We start from the raw sequence: 16,100 nt of genomic DNA, 5'->3' as shown, positions 1-16,100 counted from the left end.
GGGCATTAGCAAATATATGAAATCAAAATCTATGTGAAGGAAGGCGATGAGTATAGCATGTGGATAATCAATTCATGTTCTCCACCAAAAAGAACTTGGTTAAGGATTTGTTACAAACTCAAAGAGTACATTCTTAAAATGGAAACCTCACTGCCTCCTGCCTTGATGATAATGTACATTAATCTCTGATTAACCCAGGAAATGCTTATAGTAAGGGTAGTGAAAATTACAGCAAACTGCACTTCATCTGCTTTCTAGTCAGTGCAAACCTCAGCTGTGTGACTGCTTGACTAAGGAAATGGTATCCTCCTGCAGCCTAAGGAGAAAAGTAAGACACTTAACATTATTGTATCTCCAGGGGAATCATCATCCTGGTTTTATTTCTTCTATTTCAAAGCATCCTCTTCTGCTGTACTGAATTCTTGCTCTTTTAAATATTTTTCAAATGGAGTGGAATCTCCTGAACCCTATGGACCAAAATGGTGTTCTCCTGAACCCGGATATTCAGATGGAAAGTTGGTTTTGTAATGGATGTTACTGGGATTGTGTAGGTTTATGCCCCTTTCTGTAATTTATGTTAGTATATGAAGAATAAAGGTTGTTGAAACTTTACTGCCTTTGAAATGTTTTTACATCTTTGAGACATTAGGATCTGGTCCATTGTAAGATCCATGGCTTGATCATCCTTCTGCTTACATTCCCCATAGCTGAAGCTGCTCCAGGTACCACACAATTGCCAGCCCTTATGAACTGCCTAAAGAAAACACCTGTGCAGAGGATGAGCCCTGCTCAGATGTCTAGTGCTAGCCTGTCCCCACGGCAGCGAGAGTCCAGGAGGGCTGATGTTGGCATGAAGCGGTTGTATGATGAGGGTAAGGCATAACCTGTTACTTTCAACATGTTGTGACCAGAGCATCACTCTGGTCTTTGCGGATGCTAAGTAGAATCTTGAGATCCCAGAATCGTTCATACATATTATCTAAGGGCTCAGCACTATTTGTGAGGGACAATAGCATGTGAAGATCAAGTTTGTGAATGTAGGGCCCAAATTAAACTTCCTAGTACTTTCCTATGGAGGCACAACACCTATATTGTGCCTCTTTCCGGGTCCACAACGGTAAGCTATGCATCTTTGTGCCATAGACCAGACACTGCCCACAGTTTTACAGAGGCCCTAGGACTGTGCATGTGTCACATCCTCTGCTATACCAATGTAGTTGGTGTCTGCCTGATCAGCATACTAGAGGTAGTTAAGATTGCAGTACAAGCTGCCATCTTGCTTGCACACCTGTGGCGTATTTACCAGTAGTCCTCAGCAAAAACTCCATTATGCAAATCTTCTTGCCTGGAAATGTGGCAGATCACATTCTTGTTTTAGATAGGTCAGTGTGTACAGGTCCACAGAGGATACCATTAAGATTTTTTGCACAGTTAGTCACTCTGTCTCAAGCTTTACTCGTGAAGTGCTGAGGTAAGTTAAACCTTGCCAGAAAGCAAATTCTTTCTGTTTAGTTGGTCACATATTCCTGAAATTGAATTACATTAGGATGTGGCTAATACTATTAGTCTGGTGGAGTACTTGGTAAAGCGAATATTAAATACTGTGATGTATTCGTGTTCTGACACTCGTTTCCATCTCATGTACATGGTTGCAGTTATCTTTGCTCTTCTCTCTCTCATTAAAGTTGAAGTAACTCCAGGCAGCCCTTCCCATCTGTCAGGCTTGACAAGCTTGCCAAAGAGACCCCCTGTGAATCTTCCTAGCTTGTCCACCAGTAGCATGAGTTCCAACTTATCACCAGCCTTCAGGGATCCACAGAGAAATGAGATGGACAGTAACAGGCATCAGCCAAATGGTAAGTAGTCCACCAACACCAATATCCAGATTGTAGGCAGATTGCTAAAAGTCACCCTAGGTGACGTCTAATGGACCTATTGAATCTCCTAGCTAGCAGTTCTCACACAATGTCTTTCAGCACTGCATTACTCCTCTCTGGTATCATAAAGACCCCCACTTGTCCCCACGACGTGTGTGCCACAAAGCTTGTCAATGCTGCTATAACCATCACTCATTCCTCGATCACTAAAAATGACACGCATTTGAACTTCCTGACACAGTTCTATGTGATCCCATAGCCTTGATCCCTTTTACCTCTGCAACTTCCATCCAGTCTCAAATCTCAATCTCTTGCCAAACTAGAAGTAGTAACCAATGATCTTGAACAATGGCCTTTACTAAACAATCTTTGTCAGTTAGGTCTCTGGATCCCTACAGAGCATTGAACCAATGTCCTTCCATAACCTTGAAAATATTCCATGCATTTGTCACATTGGTTGGGTGAGAGTCTTAACCCTGCTCGACCTTTTGTTCATTTATTTTCATTGACCTTGTAAAAATGATAAGGATTGTGCAAGTTAGGACCAGCCTAAATAAGCCTATGGCAGATTCCATGACTTAACTTCAACGGCTGAATTTGGCGAAAAGCATTCATCAAGCACTGCTTACATATTGGGGGGCAGGGGTCTCAAGAGTCTTTCTGGTATCTACTGCTCTACGTTGTCCCAGATGTTCCGCGGGAAGACATTGTGAAAACATGTTGCATGTCTGTTATAAAGTGCATTAATGACAAGGATTGCACATACTGAAAGTTGGGTTACCATTGCTCTTTGCTCCAATGTGTCACCAGCTCACGATTGTCTGTGGCTCTTTGTTACTTTCTTCTCCAAAAAGTGAAGGTTTGCTTCCATGTTTATTAAGAATAGCACACACTCTTAGTAATTTTCTTCCTCTGCTTAGACAGCACTTTGATTCCATCTTTAGTACTCAGTAGGCTGGTACATTCAAGTTTAAGCAGTCAAGATTCACTGGCTCCCTCACAATGTCCATTTTCCTTAAGCAGAACTCCTAGTGATGCTTTCAACTTTTCAGGAGACTGGACCAGTGTTCCAGATTTGCTTGTGCAATTGTGACTGACTTGGTAGACTCAAGACCACTGCATATTCTCTCAACTTCTCAAATAGAGCACACATTGAACTCAATCTAGCTTGCTGGCTTAAGTGGCAAAGTCGAATTTTGACTTAGTTTACTTATACTTATGTATGCTGTCTGTCCAGCTCTCTATTTCCTTTTCCTCTTATTAAAACAGAGGCAAGCCAGAGAAGCCCCTCTTATTCACCAGGCTTCATGAGGGGTGCCATGATCCCACACACCAGGATGCCTAGCCCGGTCACCAGCAGCACAGCAACTGGAGCAACGCCAGGGTTCAGGGAGATGCGGAGGATGGAAATGGCCAATCGTAGGCCGCAATTAGAAGGTGAGTGAAAGCAACTTAACTTTTCAGTTGTCAGTCTGTAAATATAGTATGAGCTGATTGATTGTTAACTAGTATGTATGTTTATACCTGCTGGGAAATAAGCCCTAAACTTGCCTTTACCATCTGAAATCTGAACACTCCTTCTTAAATGCATTCCTTGTCTTCTGTTGTGCAGGTATTGAGTCATTTATGGAGTGTCATGTCCAGATTTGTAACGTGTTGGATAAGCGAATATGCGCAAGATGACTGTAATGTGTTGTACAGGAGAATGTATGTAAATAACTGTTATTCGTTGAGGACGTTTGTTAGTCTATGAAATAGTGTGATTTCCTTCAAGGTTGCCTTCACATGTAAGGGCTACAGGAGGAATATAGGATTAGATTCAGGGGGGCTCACTAAACCCAAAACCAGTCCTTGATTGACTTCGTAGATTACTCAGTTAAGACACTAGATGGTTGGTTAACCGGAAACAATGTGCATGATTTCAATGGACTTTACAATCTTTTCATGAAAGAACATATTTTGAGTAATTGCTCTAATGAGAAGTTGCATCAACATCTGGTAGACCTAGGTCTAATTTCTCCCCAAAAATTGGGAAAGAAGGCAGACCACTGTGTCAAGACTAGGGTAACAAAATCAGTCACGGGGGGTGACCAAAAGAAAGGGGTTATCAAACCTTCTCAGGGAAAAGGAGGTGAGAACCTCAAAGACAGAAAGCCAGAATCTGGTAAAGGGCCACAAAAACCTGCTAAGGGGGTTGTGTCCCAAAACTCTCCCCAGTCCAATGGTAGGTACAAAGGGTAGAACTTTGATCCCCAGAAGGCCTGGTGTTTCAACTGTAAGAGGTTAGAACATTTAACTGGATATGTTACTTTTCCTAACAAGAAGCTCCATTGTCCTCCTTCAGTTAGTACTGGTGTAGCCAATCTCCAGATGGTATCAACATTGTACCCGGAGCAAATTATGGTTCACACAGAAGCCGTTCTAGTTACTGAGGGTGAAGTTGAGTTTGCCACTTTAGCTGTGTGGCCACCCAACTTAAAGAAGTATTTATAATACCCGTGGATAAATAGGACTAGGATAGAAGCCCTGAGGGATACAGGTGCCAGTGTCACCATGGTGAGAGATGCACTAGTTCCCCAGAGCAATACCGGATTGGAAAATCTTATCCAGTCACCAACGCTGACAGTGTTACTCCTAACCATGCCATGGCTATGTTAATATTAGACTTTTGGGGGGAGGGGGGGGGGGAGTTACTGGCCTGAAACAGGTAGTGGTGGCTTCAAAGCTTCCAGCTGCCTGTCTGCTTGGAAACAATCTGGAGACCTCAGCATGGGCTGAGGTAGAATTGAACACCCATGTAGCAATGCTGGAAATCCCTGAGATTTGTGTATCAAGACTACAGCACAGAGCTAAAAACAGGGTGAAAAAGAAGTGTTGAATCCTGAAAGAATGGTCCAACCTTCCAAGAGGAAAGGTAAGAAGACTGTGAAACCAGCTTCTGAACAGCCAAAGACTCCGGACCCCTCTCCTCAGGGAGAGGACTTGGAAGCCCCAGAGGGAATTGAGTCAATGTAACTTGACCATTACCAGGTTGAGCTCTTATGCCCATGGGGACCCACTAGGGAACAGCTGTGCCTTGGACAGCAGACCTGCCCAATTATTGAAAGCCTGAGTCAGCAAGCTGCTGCACAGGAAAAGGGAGATGTCAGTGGTACCCACAGAGCCTATTGGGAGGAGGGACTCCTGTATATTGAGGCCAGAAACCCCAACCCTGGTGCCACTAGGAGAGTGGTAGTGCCTCAAATGTACAGAGTTTTTACTCACTTTGGCTCACGACATCCCCCTAGCGGGGCATCTTGGCTAGACCAAGACTTGGGAAAGGCTATTTAGCCATTCTTACTGGCCCCAGATGTCCCAGAAAGTAAAGGTATTTGTCAGCTCCTTTGTCACCTGTCAAGCCAGTGGCAAAGCAGGTGGACACCCAAAGGTCCCCTTAATTCCACTACCAGTAGTTGGGGTTCCCTTTGAAAGGGTAGGTGTGGACATAGTGGGTCGACTTGAACCTCCCACAGCCTCAGGGAACAAATATATATTGGTGGTAGTGGCTCATGCCACCAGGTATCCAGAAGAAATTCCCCCTTAGGACTATTATAGCTCCTGCAGTAGCCAACGCCCTCATTGATGTCTACACTAGGGTAGGGTTTCCTAAGGAGGTGGTGTCAGACAGAGGGTCAAACTTCATGTCTGCATACCTCAAACACATGTGGAAGGAATGTGAAGTGCAGTACAAGTTTACTACACCCTACCACCGACCAACCCATGGTCTTGTTGAAAGGTTCAACAATATGTTGAAGGGCATGATCATGGGGCTCCCTGAAAAACTCAAATGGAGATGGGATGTCCTCTTGTCATGCTTGCCTTTCATCTACAGGGAGGTGCCTCAGAAGGGAGTAGAGTTGTTTCCCCTTTGAACTTCTGTTTAACCATCCAGTTAGGGGGCCACTCTGTCTTGTTAAAGGGGTTGGGAGAAACCTATCCAAGAACCCAAACAGGATATTGTGGAATATGTACTAGGCCTAAGGTCCAGAATGGCAGAATACATGGAAAAAGCTTCCACATATCTTGAGGCCAGACTGGAGCTCCAGAAGCACTGGTATGACCAAAAAGCTGCACTGTTGTAATTCCAACCAAGGCATAGGGTGGGGGTTTTGGATCCTGACACCCTCACTGCCCAACAGCAGGCTGACTGTAAGCAAGTCTTTCAGCAGTATGCTATGCTCTTCCCCTTGACCCCTGATCAGACAAACTGGTGGACACTGGGGACAGTGTACCTGTCAAAAACAAAATCTATCGACAGTCTGATCAAGTTAGGAGAACATCTAAGCTGAGGTCTGCAAGATGCTGAAGTTAGGGGTGATTGAACCCTCAGAGGGCCCCTGAGCCAGCCCAGTGGTTTTAGTGTCCAAACCTCATCCACAGGGCGGCAAGGGAGAAATTAGGTTCTGTGTGGACTATAGAAGACTCAAATCTGTCACCAAGACAGATTCTCATCCCATACCAAGAGCTGATGAGTTGATAGACAAATTGGGTGCAGCCAAATGTCTTAGTACCTTTGACTTAACTACAGGGTACTAGCAGATTGGCATGCTCCTGGAGGCAATGAGAAAACAGCATTCTCCACACTTGATGAGCTTTAAGAATGCCCCTGCCACCTTCTAAAGGTTGGTGAACCAATTCCTTGCTAGATTGGAGGCCTTTAGTGCAGCCTATCTTGATGATATTGCTGTCTTTAGCTTCACCTGGCAGGATCACCTTATCCACCTTTGGACGGTTTAAAAAGCCCTGCAAACTGCAGGCCTAACTATCAAGGCATCAAAATGCCAGATAGGGCAGGCAACAGTTGTATACTGGGGCCACCTTGTTGGCGGGGGCCAGGTGCAACCTTTATAACCCAAGAACCAGGCCATCCTAGACTGGGAAGCTCCAACAACCCAGACCCAATTCAGGGAATTCCTTGGCTTGACTGAGTACTACAGTAGGTTTGTGAAAGGGTACGGATCCATTGTGACACCCCTCACAGAACTCACCTTCAAGATGTCCAAAACGGTAAACAGGACAGTTAGCTGTCAAAACGCTTTTGACACCCTGAAAGAGGCAATGTGCTCAGCACCAATTCTCAAAGCTCCAGACTACACTGAGCAGTTCATTATGCAGACTGAGGCCTCTGAGCAAGGACAGGCGCGGTCCTATCCCAGACCAATGATGAAGGCTAAGGACCAGCCTGTTGCTTTTTAAGCAGGGGGTTAATCCCCAGAGAGTAGCGTTGGTTTGCCATTCAGCAGGAGGCCTTTGATGTAGTTTTGTCCCTGAAGAAGTTGAGACCATACTTGTTTGATACTCAATTTACAGTTCAAACTGACCACAGACCTCTCAAATGGCTAATGTAAATCAAAGGTGAAAATCCTAAACTTTTGAGGTGGTCCATCTCCCTACAGGAAATGGACTTTACAGTGGAACATAGACCTTGAACTGCCCATGCCAATGCAGATGAATTTTCCAGGTTCTTCCACTCAGACAATGAAGACTCTCTAGGGAAAGGATAGTCTCATCCTCTGTTGTTGTATAGGAAAGTGCCTCTTTCTGCATGCTTGCCCCCCCCCCACACACACACGTTTTGCCTAATGTTGATGTACTTTGACTGAGTGTGCCCTCGGTTCCAGCCAACCAGGTACCCAGGACCTGTTTTCTTTCACTAAACTGTGATGTTGCAAAACCCAATTGGCAACTCTCTGGCCAAATATAAGTCCTCTTGTAAAAGGTACCAGAGGTACCACGGGCAGTGTGACCAGGGAAAGCCCCTAAGGGGGCTGCAGCAATTATTATAGAGACCCTGTAGCTTTACATACGCACACTGCCATTGCAGACTGCATATTTTGGAGCAGACAAAGTGAAGAGTCGACATGGCACACATCCCTGTGTGCCATGCCTATAAACCACTGCCCTGGCCAACCCTCTAGCTGGGTGCACTATACCAGTAGTGAGTGTACAGGTGCATTAGCCCTGTTACCCCTACAGTGCCTAAGTCAGTTCTTACACATTGTAAGTGCAGTAATGCCATACAGAGTATATGGTAAGGGAGTTTGTCGTCACAAACTCCACAGCACCATAATGGCTTTACTGAAAAGTGAGAAGTTTGGTATCAAACTTCTCTGCACATTAAACTCACTCTGATGCCATTGTGGGATTTAATGAAAAATGCACTCAGAGGGCATCTTAGAGATGCCCCCTGAAAAAAGACCTAACTCAAGTGTCCCGGCTGAGTGGCTGCTTGTCAGCTGCCACCACCAGACATTATTCTGGACCCCTGGGTCTAGAGCCTGTCGCTCTCGGATTCCTGAAACAAAGCACATACTGGCTAGGGGATGGGCCGGGTCCACGCCTTTGTGAGCTACCCCATCCATTTGCTGCTCCAAGCCACTTGGGGTGAGAGAATCAGCGGGGAAACCAAGTTAGGAGAGGTGTGCCCACCTTTGCCAACCCCACCCCTCAGGTGGAGGAGGCGAGGTGAAGCAGACCCAAGTCCTTGCCATCTTGCAGATGGGGGAACCCAGCCAACCATAATGAGGCTTATACCCCCTCCCATTGGAGGGTGGCATAATAGGGGGTGTACCGGAAAGGACTAATTGGTCCCGACCTGTACCTACCTGTAGCACACCTAAATTTAGTATTTAGTGACCTGAACTTGCCTCCTCAGACAAGAAGAAACAAGAAGAAGAAGGACTGAAGAGCTGTGCTGAAGAAAAGGAGGACACCAACTGACTTGCTCCAGCCCTACCAGCCTGTCCCGACCTCGACCTGCTCCAGCGAAATCCCGGTGTGTCCTGCAGCCACCAGCCCCCCAGAACCCAGAGGACCTGCCCTGCCTTCCCCACCAGGCTTAGTCTCCCATGAGCACCGGATTTGCTCACCAACAGACTCTGGCTCCGGCCTAATCCACAAGTCTGCACCACTTTGCACCCGGCGCCCATGGCCCGAGTTTGAGTGGCTCAACACCACAAGAAGGTCTTACCGGTGATCCTGACTTGGGATCTGGTGATCCCTGACCTACCTCATGTCTCCAACCGATGCCTGCAGCCCTTTTCTGGAGGATCCACCTGACCGCCACCAGAGCTGGTAAGAAAAACCAGGTGCCAAAAGACACCTCTGCACCCGACATCCCACGGCCTTGGGTGGCTCAACCGACGGTGTCCCGGCATCCCAAGACATCCCAACTGACCTCTCCAACCGGTGGTCACCTCCAGAAGATCTTCGTCTCGAGCATGCAGTGTTTGTTGCATTGGGAGAATCCCCTTAGAAATCAACAGGGCACCGGACTCCAAAACAGTACCCTGCAGCCGCCTGCCCCTGTGCCGCTGTGGGTGCACCTTGAGTGCTAAATCAGATTCCCCTTTGCCCTGAGCCTAAGTCCAGGTGCTTCGCTCTCACAACCTTGTGGCCTGCTCGTGAGCAGCCACCAACCCGAGGCCACATATGCCCTATTGGATAACATTGGGCCTCAGCACCCCGCCGCCCTAGTGCCACTGAGGGTGCTTTGTGTGTGCATCCTTGACCCTGGGGGAACCCTGATTCTAACCCAAGGAAACCAACCCCTAAACCCAAGTACGTACCATTAAACCGATAACCTGATTTTCTCCCATAGAACTGCATTGACTACTTTCTTGTGAAAATTGTTTTGTCTGTGTGGAGGTGAATTGTATGATACCTTAAGAAACTGCATATTTACAAACACTGATTTACTTATGTTTTATTTAGGAAATGTCCCAGTGTGATATCTAGGCATATCATACTGAGTAGAAAAAGTAACTTAAAAATTAATCTGAAAAGTAACGTACACAGTAATCTGAAATGTAACTGAAAAGTAATTATAACTGTTTTATGAACATATGACTAACCTGTAACCAATCCAATTGCATTCAACTGCAGTCAAACTATATTTAACTACATAATCTTGCAAAGTATTGTTATACTTACCTGTACCTGGCCCGGCTTGGTTCTAGAAAACAAAAAGACAACTAAATAATATTTATATACAAACAAATTGGTCTGAGTTCAGTCTTTGAGTGTGTGACATAATTTCTTGCCTGAGTGTTTACAATAAATGCAAAACACTACCCTCTGATAAAGCCTTACTGCTCTCCCACACTACCACAAATAGAGAGTAAGAGATTATCTACGTTTACCTCTGCCTACCTCTGTGGATCCACTGCACTCTGTGCACACTATACCTTACTTTGGTGTAGTATATACAGAGCCAGCTTCCTACAGGTAGGATCCCTGTTCCAGTTTGGGTGGTGGATTAATGGATCTCATTGTTGCCATCCTCATGTTTATGGAGTCAAAGGACAACCGGAACAAAGAGTTTTAATTGAAGTGCACCCATAGGAAAATGTTATGAATATCTCCTACTGCTTTGAGTATTGCTCGTCAGTTTTGATTGTATAGTCATAACCTTTTTCCTTCAGCAAGTCTAGTTTACGCATGAAGGAAATCCTTCAAAATTGTGCCCACAATGATGGCCCAGTTTAATCAAATAAAAATGCCTGTTTTAGAACTAAGGTCTTCTGGTTCAATGGGTCAGACCCTACAACAAATGTTTCTGATGAATAATTCTAACCACAGTTTTGTAGCCTTTAAAATGCACCCATGTTCCAAACTGGATCTGGAGAGTTTTCCAGCAATGCCACTGTGTGTGGAAACATGGCGCCATGTGGCTCTGTGGTCTCTTCGTACCACCCTGGAAGTGACGGAGCAGAACCACATTTAAGTGCACACTCACACTGGTGGCAGTCCCTTTCTTTCTGCGCCCTTCAATGTAGAACCGTAGCTACATTCCCAACTTTGCTGGCCTTCCGATGACTTCCAAATTATTTCTACAGTGTGCTTGGAAAGGTGTTTCATCCTGAAAGCTGGATTCAAGCTGTGCTGAGACTTCAGGAAGCAGTTTTCATCCTGGACCTACAAGACTTGTCTCTCTGGTGCTTGGGCTCCAGTCAAGAATTCAAGTCTTGCAATAAATGTGCTCTCATGCACTCGAAGATGATCTGGATGTAGGAGGTGAAACTTTATATCACATAATAACAGGTTGAAATTTAAGTCCCGTTCCAAATCGCAGGGCTGTTCGTGATCTTGTTCAAAAGGCCGGTCGAGCATGAATTCCCGTTCCCACTAGAAGTATTCTGGTAAGTTGAAATCGAAAATTCACAATAAATGTAAGTATACTAATCAGGACTCACACCATCCTGCTGTTCGAAATGAGGTGAGTAGGCCAGGGGCGACAGTGAAAAGATCCATCCCAGCAAGTGCCTTTGAACCCCAATCCAGGCCTGTAGCAAATGGTGTACTGCTTTACCAGAAGCCTGTAAATCGTCATTTGTTATACCCATTTTGAAGAAGCTCAACGCTGACCTTTCTATTGCCACAAACTTCAGCCCTATTTCTCGGTTACCTGTTCCAGCAAAAATGCTAGAATCCTATGTAAACTCGATATTAATGACATTTTTGGATCATCATCATTTTTGGACACTTCTTAATTTGGTTTTCATGCAGCTCACTTCTCTAAATCTCTACTTTTAACAATTTCAGTGAATCTGAAATCTATATTTGACAATAAGGGCATTGCTGTGGTAATTCGCTTGGATTCATCGGTGGCTTTCTACACTATATTCCATTAAATTATTATTTTCGGCTGGAGGAGATTGGTGTCAAGGGAACTGCTCTAGCATTGCTCGCCAATTTTCTGACGGACAGATCCAGATCTTATTCGGTCTTGCTTCTTCCGCACACATCCGAAAAGATTTAACTTGATTATGGTGTACCTCAGGGCTCTGTCCTGAGTCCCATCCTATTAAAAATGTTATGGCTCCATTAGCCATAGTTATATGGTATTATGGCTTTGAGGTACTATCCTACGCGGATGATCCTCAACTAATTGCCTCTCTATTAGATGATATGAGTTCCACCAAGCACAATTTCAGACAATGTCTTTCATCTGTAGCCTTATGGATAAATCAAAACCATTTGAAGCTCAATTCGGATAAAAAGGAGTTGCTCATCCTAGGCCCAAACGCTCAGATTTGGAATAGCGATTTGTGGCCTTGTAAATTAGATCCTCCTCTTTCATTTCAAGTACTATGCATTTAGGAGTGAAATCTGATTCCCATTTCTCCTTCATTCTACAAAGGAAGACTGTTATTCATGCCGTAACCACCTCCAGACTTGACTGTTCTAATACCCTGTACTTTGGGATGTAAAAAAACTGTATTTGCAAACTCTGGCTCATTCAAAATGCAGTTGCTAAGCTCCTACTTAACATTTTGAGGCACTGATCGATGTTGACTAGTTTAAAAGGTTTCCATTGGCTGTCGATACCAAAAGGAATCCAACTTAAAATTCTATCCCACATTCATGGAGCAATCTTCAAGCAAGGCCCTCAAATCTTCAGAGCATCGTCTCCTTTGTTCCCGCAAGATTTTTAAAAATCATCTACTGTCTTTGTCTTGCAGCCCCGAGGTTTCTTTGTAGGAGGTGTGGTGTCTCTTTGGCTGCAGTACTAGAAGCCAAGCTGTGGAACAACTTACCTTTATGACTTCTGGAATCTTCTAATCACTTTTTTTGTTTTGAAACATCTGAAAACCTGGCTATTCACTCACCAGGTTCAGTCCTCTTGCTGGATCACTGAAGTGGAGCTAGGGCTTTTTAACGCCTTGATGCTTTTTTCTGAGCAAGTGTTCCGCTTTATAAATTCATTTTTCACTTATTTTCTTTTTTAGTGTCTTTCATGGAGGCCACCCTGCAACCCTTTCAGATGTTCCCAGTTCTTTCTAACTTGTCGTTGGGCCCCAAGGAGCCACAGGAGCTCCTTTTGGCCTTCTGCTGGCAGACCCTGCCCTGTTTTCAACCTCCACCTTGAGCCATATGTGCACTGGTTTAGACTTCCACCTGGCTTCTGGGTCCACACATTCCTTTTCTAACCTAGTGTAGATACTGACTCCACTTGCGCAAGCCCCAGATCCAACTCCAACACCGATCCCCACACCTGAACCAATGTCAGCCCAGACCAGGCCATTGTCATGCTACAAACCTACAAATATGCAGCTAATCCTTTTGAAACCAAGCTCTAATCCTCTGCCTCAATGCCAGTACTATCGGAGGCTAGAGGCATTATTGGGATTCAACTCTGTGAGCATACAACATGTTTTTCCAACACTGATGATAATGAGGAGTGCGCCAATTTGCTTTCCCCTCACAATATTGATGATGGGCCGTATCTGACTTTACAGAATACCAGTGGACTGGCTGTATCTCCAAAGACTGAGCTCAACAGGCCCCCTGGCCCACCAACAGAAGAAAGTGCTTCTTTTGCTTTAGGGTGTGAAGAGCAGAAGTACTAGGCATACAGTTTCCTACTGTTGAAAGTAAGGCAGATTTATTTACTAAGATCCATCAACCTGGCCCATCCTCGTGTAGCTGTTATTGCCATTTAACAAGGCTCTCACAGACACACACATGGTAACTTGAGCTAAGCCATGCTTTGAGGTTTTCACTCCACGAGTCCCACATGAATCCTATGCAGAGAATTATCTTCGTAGGGACTATCCTTGGCACAGTGGTGTTCAAGGCTTTTCCATCACTTCAACGACTTCAGGACATTCAGGATGTGATCCGGGCTGTATCAGGCTCAGTCCTGGTTCTCTGTGATGATGGTTCTGAACTTTCTTGGACTGGTAGCCTCATTCATCCTCCTTACCCTGAAAGCCTGATGACATATGCATGCATGCCTTACAGTGGAACCTCAGGTATCAGTCAGCCCAGAATCAGGATGGCTTCTCGATTCCATTCAGACTTCACAGGAGATGGCTCTGGATGTTCTGGTAGCAAACAAGTACGAACTGATCTGTGCCAGGACATTCTCCTTTCCTCACCCAGACTTCACACTTGTGACAGCTGCATCACTGCTGCATTGCATAACGGTGGGACATGGGTCTCTTGTACACGTTCCCACCCGCTACCTCTCCTGTATGGTGTTCTGAGAATAATCCAGACATACCATCCCTGAGCCATTTTAATGAGACAGGGATGGTATGGTATGCAAAGCTTCTGAGCATGAGCATTTGCCCCCCCTTCGGGAGGGTCTTCTGTCTCAGGAGCAGGAGAGGATCCTACACCTGAGTCTCTGCAACCTACACCTCCTTTCGTCTAGATTGACCACTGGCATTTAAATGCTTTCGATCTGCCAGCTGCAGTGGTTGATATTATCCTTTTAGCCCTCCGCCTTTTGACAAAGTCCATCTATGTTGGTCACTGTGAGTAATTTGTTGCTTGGTATGGCTCATGTCATAGAGATGCTTGGTAGGCCAAAATTGTGGATGCATTATTGTTTGTTCTATCAATGGCCCAGCAAGGCCTAGCAATTCGCAAATTAAGAATTGGTATAACAAATCATTGAGAAATGAGAAGAAAATCCTGAACAAGCAAGCCAATGCCATCAACTCCTTAGGAGATCCAATTGGAGGAAAAGAAAAAAGAAAAATACCAAGGAAAGCCGATAAAAAAATCTCTTTGGGCTTCAAAACAAAGAAAATTAGACCAGGACAGAACTTCGCAGATCATGCTCCAGCAAAAACCAGCCAGTCTTTTAGAATGTGATCAGGCGATTTCAAAACACCTCCTCTGGAATTGAATGGAACGTTGAGGAACCCCGGTCATGAATATCGCACATTCAATCCTTGTACTACGGGGACACACCTGATTCCCAGCTAATCCTGCATCTTTATTCATGGTCCCCCATGGAGTACCAGCAAAAAGTGATAAAAAATTGCATCATCAAAAGTAGTTGTCATGGTGCCCCTGGCACAAATGGCTTGCTTTAGATTATTTTTAAACAAGATATAGCGTACTAGACAACATTTCTTAATTTTTTTAATCACAGCATGACAACTCACTCAGTCCCTGCTTCTTGGCATGGCTCAATGCTGCACCCAATTTAGAAAAAGGGCCCTCTGCAAGCCCGGAGAGCTGCCGGTTGATTGCCTTGTTGACACAGGCTAAATATTTTGCAAGGCTTCTTCTAGAAGATCTAGAATTGTGGGAAGTGACCAAAAAGCGAATTCCTTTTACCAGACTGGTTTTAGGCCTGAATCAAGCGCACTAGATAACCTGGTTGCACTTCAAATGCTTGTGGGAAAATCAATCAGTAAAGGTCAGTTGCTTTACTCCTGCTTTATTGATTTCTCAAAGGCATTCAACTGTGTAGACAGGGCTCTACTTTGGAAAAACTCCAAAGAATGAACATTTCATCAAATCTCCTCCATGCAATTCAGCTCTTGTACAAAAATACATGGGCCCAAGTCAAGGTAGGAGAAAACCACCTCTTATCCACCAGAATCCAAACAGAGGATTAAAGCAAGGATGTGTCCTTGCCAGCCTTCTTTTCAATTTGCTTCAGGCTGATCTCACAACTCGATTAAGCCAAGCAGACTCTCATCCCCCAAAACAAGCGATTTCAACCTTGCAATATGCAGACGGTGTATTCCTACTGAGCCAATCTGACACAGCCTTCAGAGACTTCTTGGCGTTCTGGATACATACTGCAAGGAAAATGGTCCTATAATACCTGGAAGCTTGGCTCCAGGAGCACACTTTTCACCTTGAGCCCCTGAACACACTGAAGTCCAAGCTTGCCTCATTCAATTTCATCTTCCGGGAACTCCTGGCCAATACAGCAAATCCCTTGCTGATCCCGTTACTTCATGTGGTAAAGGCCAAATGAATTCTAACTTTGGCCTATGGCGCCTAATCTTTACAGATAAACGTACATGATTTTTAAATGTTACACAATGCAGTTTTCGGCATCCTATTTGGCCTACCAGCGGATGCTTTGCAGTGCCAAATAAGGCTTGAGTATGTGGGCTAAAACCGAACAAAACCTGGCCCATAAATCAGGACTTTTGAAATACTTATTTTTGATGCATATAGCAGACATTGAAACACTCAAGGCCCTAATTTGGAAATCAATTCATATAGATCCATCCAAAAATTCCTGGGCAACTGCTCTAAAAGATACACTTTCAACACTCAAAGCTGAATCTTTGTGGCAGCATCCTTTATCAAAAAAAGCAGTTGAAACACTTCCTTAATAAACAAGTACTATGTATCACGTTCATTATTGACAGGAGTCATTTTGACGCAGAAACCACACATAGATGTCCATTAATACTTACAAAC

The 16,100-nt window shown here is 44.7% G+C and overlaps 1 protein-coding gene across 17 annotated transcripts in view; it reads left to right on the top strand.

The window, feature by feature from the left end:
• The window catches only part of LOC146796177 (uncharacterized), a 1,057,178-nt gene that overhangs the window by 589,363 nt on the left and 451,715 nt on the right, over positions 1 to 16,100 (top strand). For all 17 annotated transcript variants that reach the window (XM_085628582.1, XM_085628595.1, XM_085628592.1 and 14 more), the window contains 3 exons: positions 708 to 872; positions 1,686 to 1,856; positions 3,147 to 3,314. In XM_085628582.1, coding sequence (XP_085484708.1) covers positions 708 to 872; positions 1,686 to 1,856; positions 3,147 to 3,314 — 504 coding nt within the window. The remainder of the gene's footprint in view (positions 1 to 707; positions 873 to 1,685; positions 1,857 to 3,146; positions 3,315 to 16,100) is intronic.

Source organism: Triturus cristatus, chromosome 10, assembly GCF_964204655.1.
Source record: "Triturus cristatus chromosome 10, aTriCri1.1, whole genome shotgun sequence".
Classification (NCBI taxonomy): Eukaryota; Metazoa; Chordata; class Amphibia; order Caudata; family Salamandridae; genus Triturus; species Triturus cristatus.
This window is presented reverse-complemented; position numbering and strand designations above follow the sequence as displayed.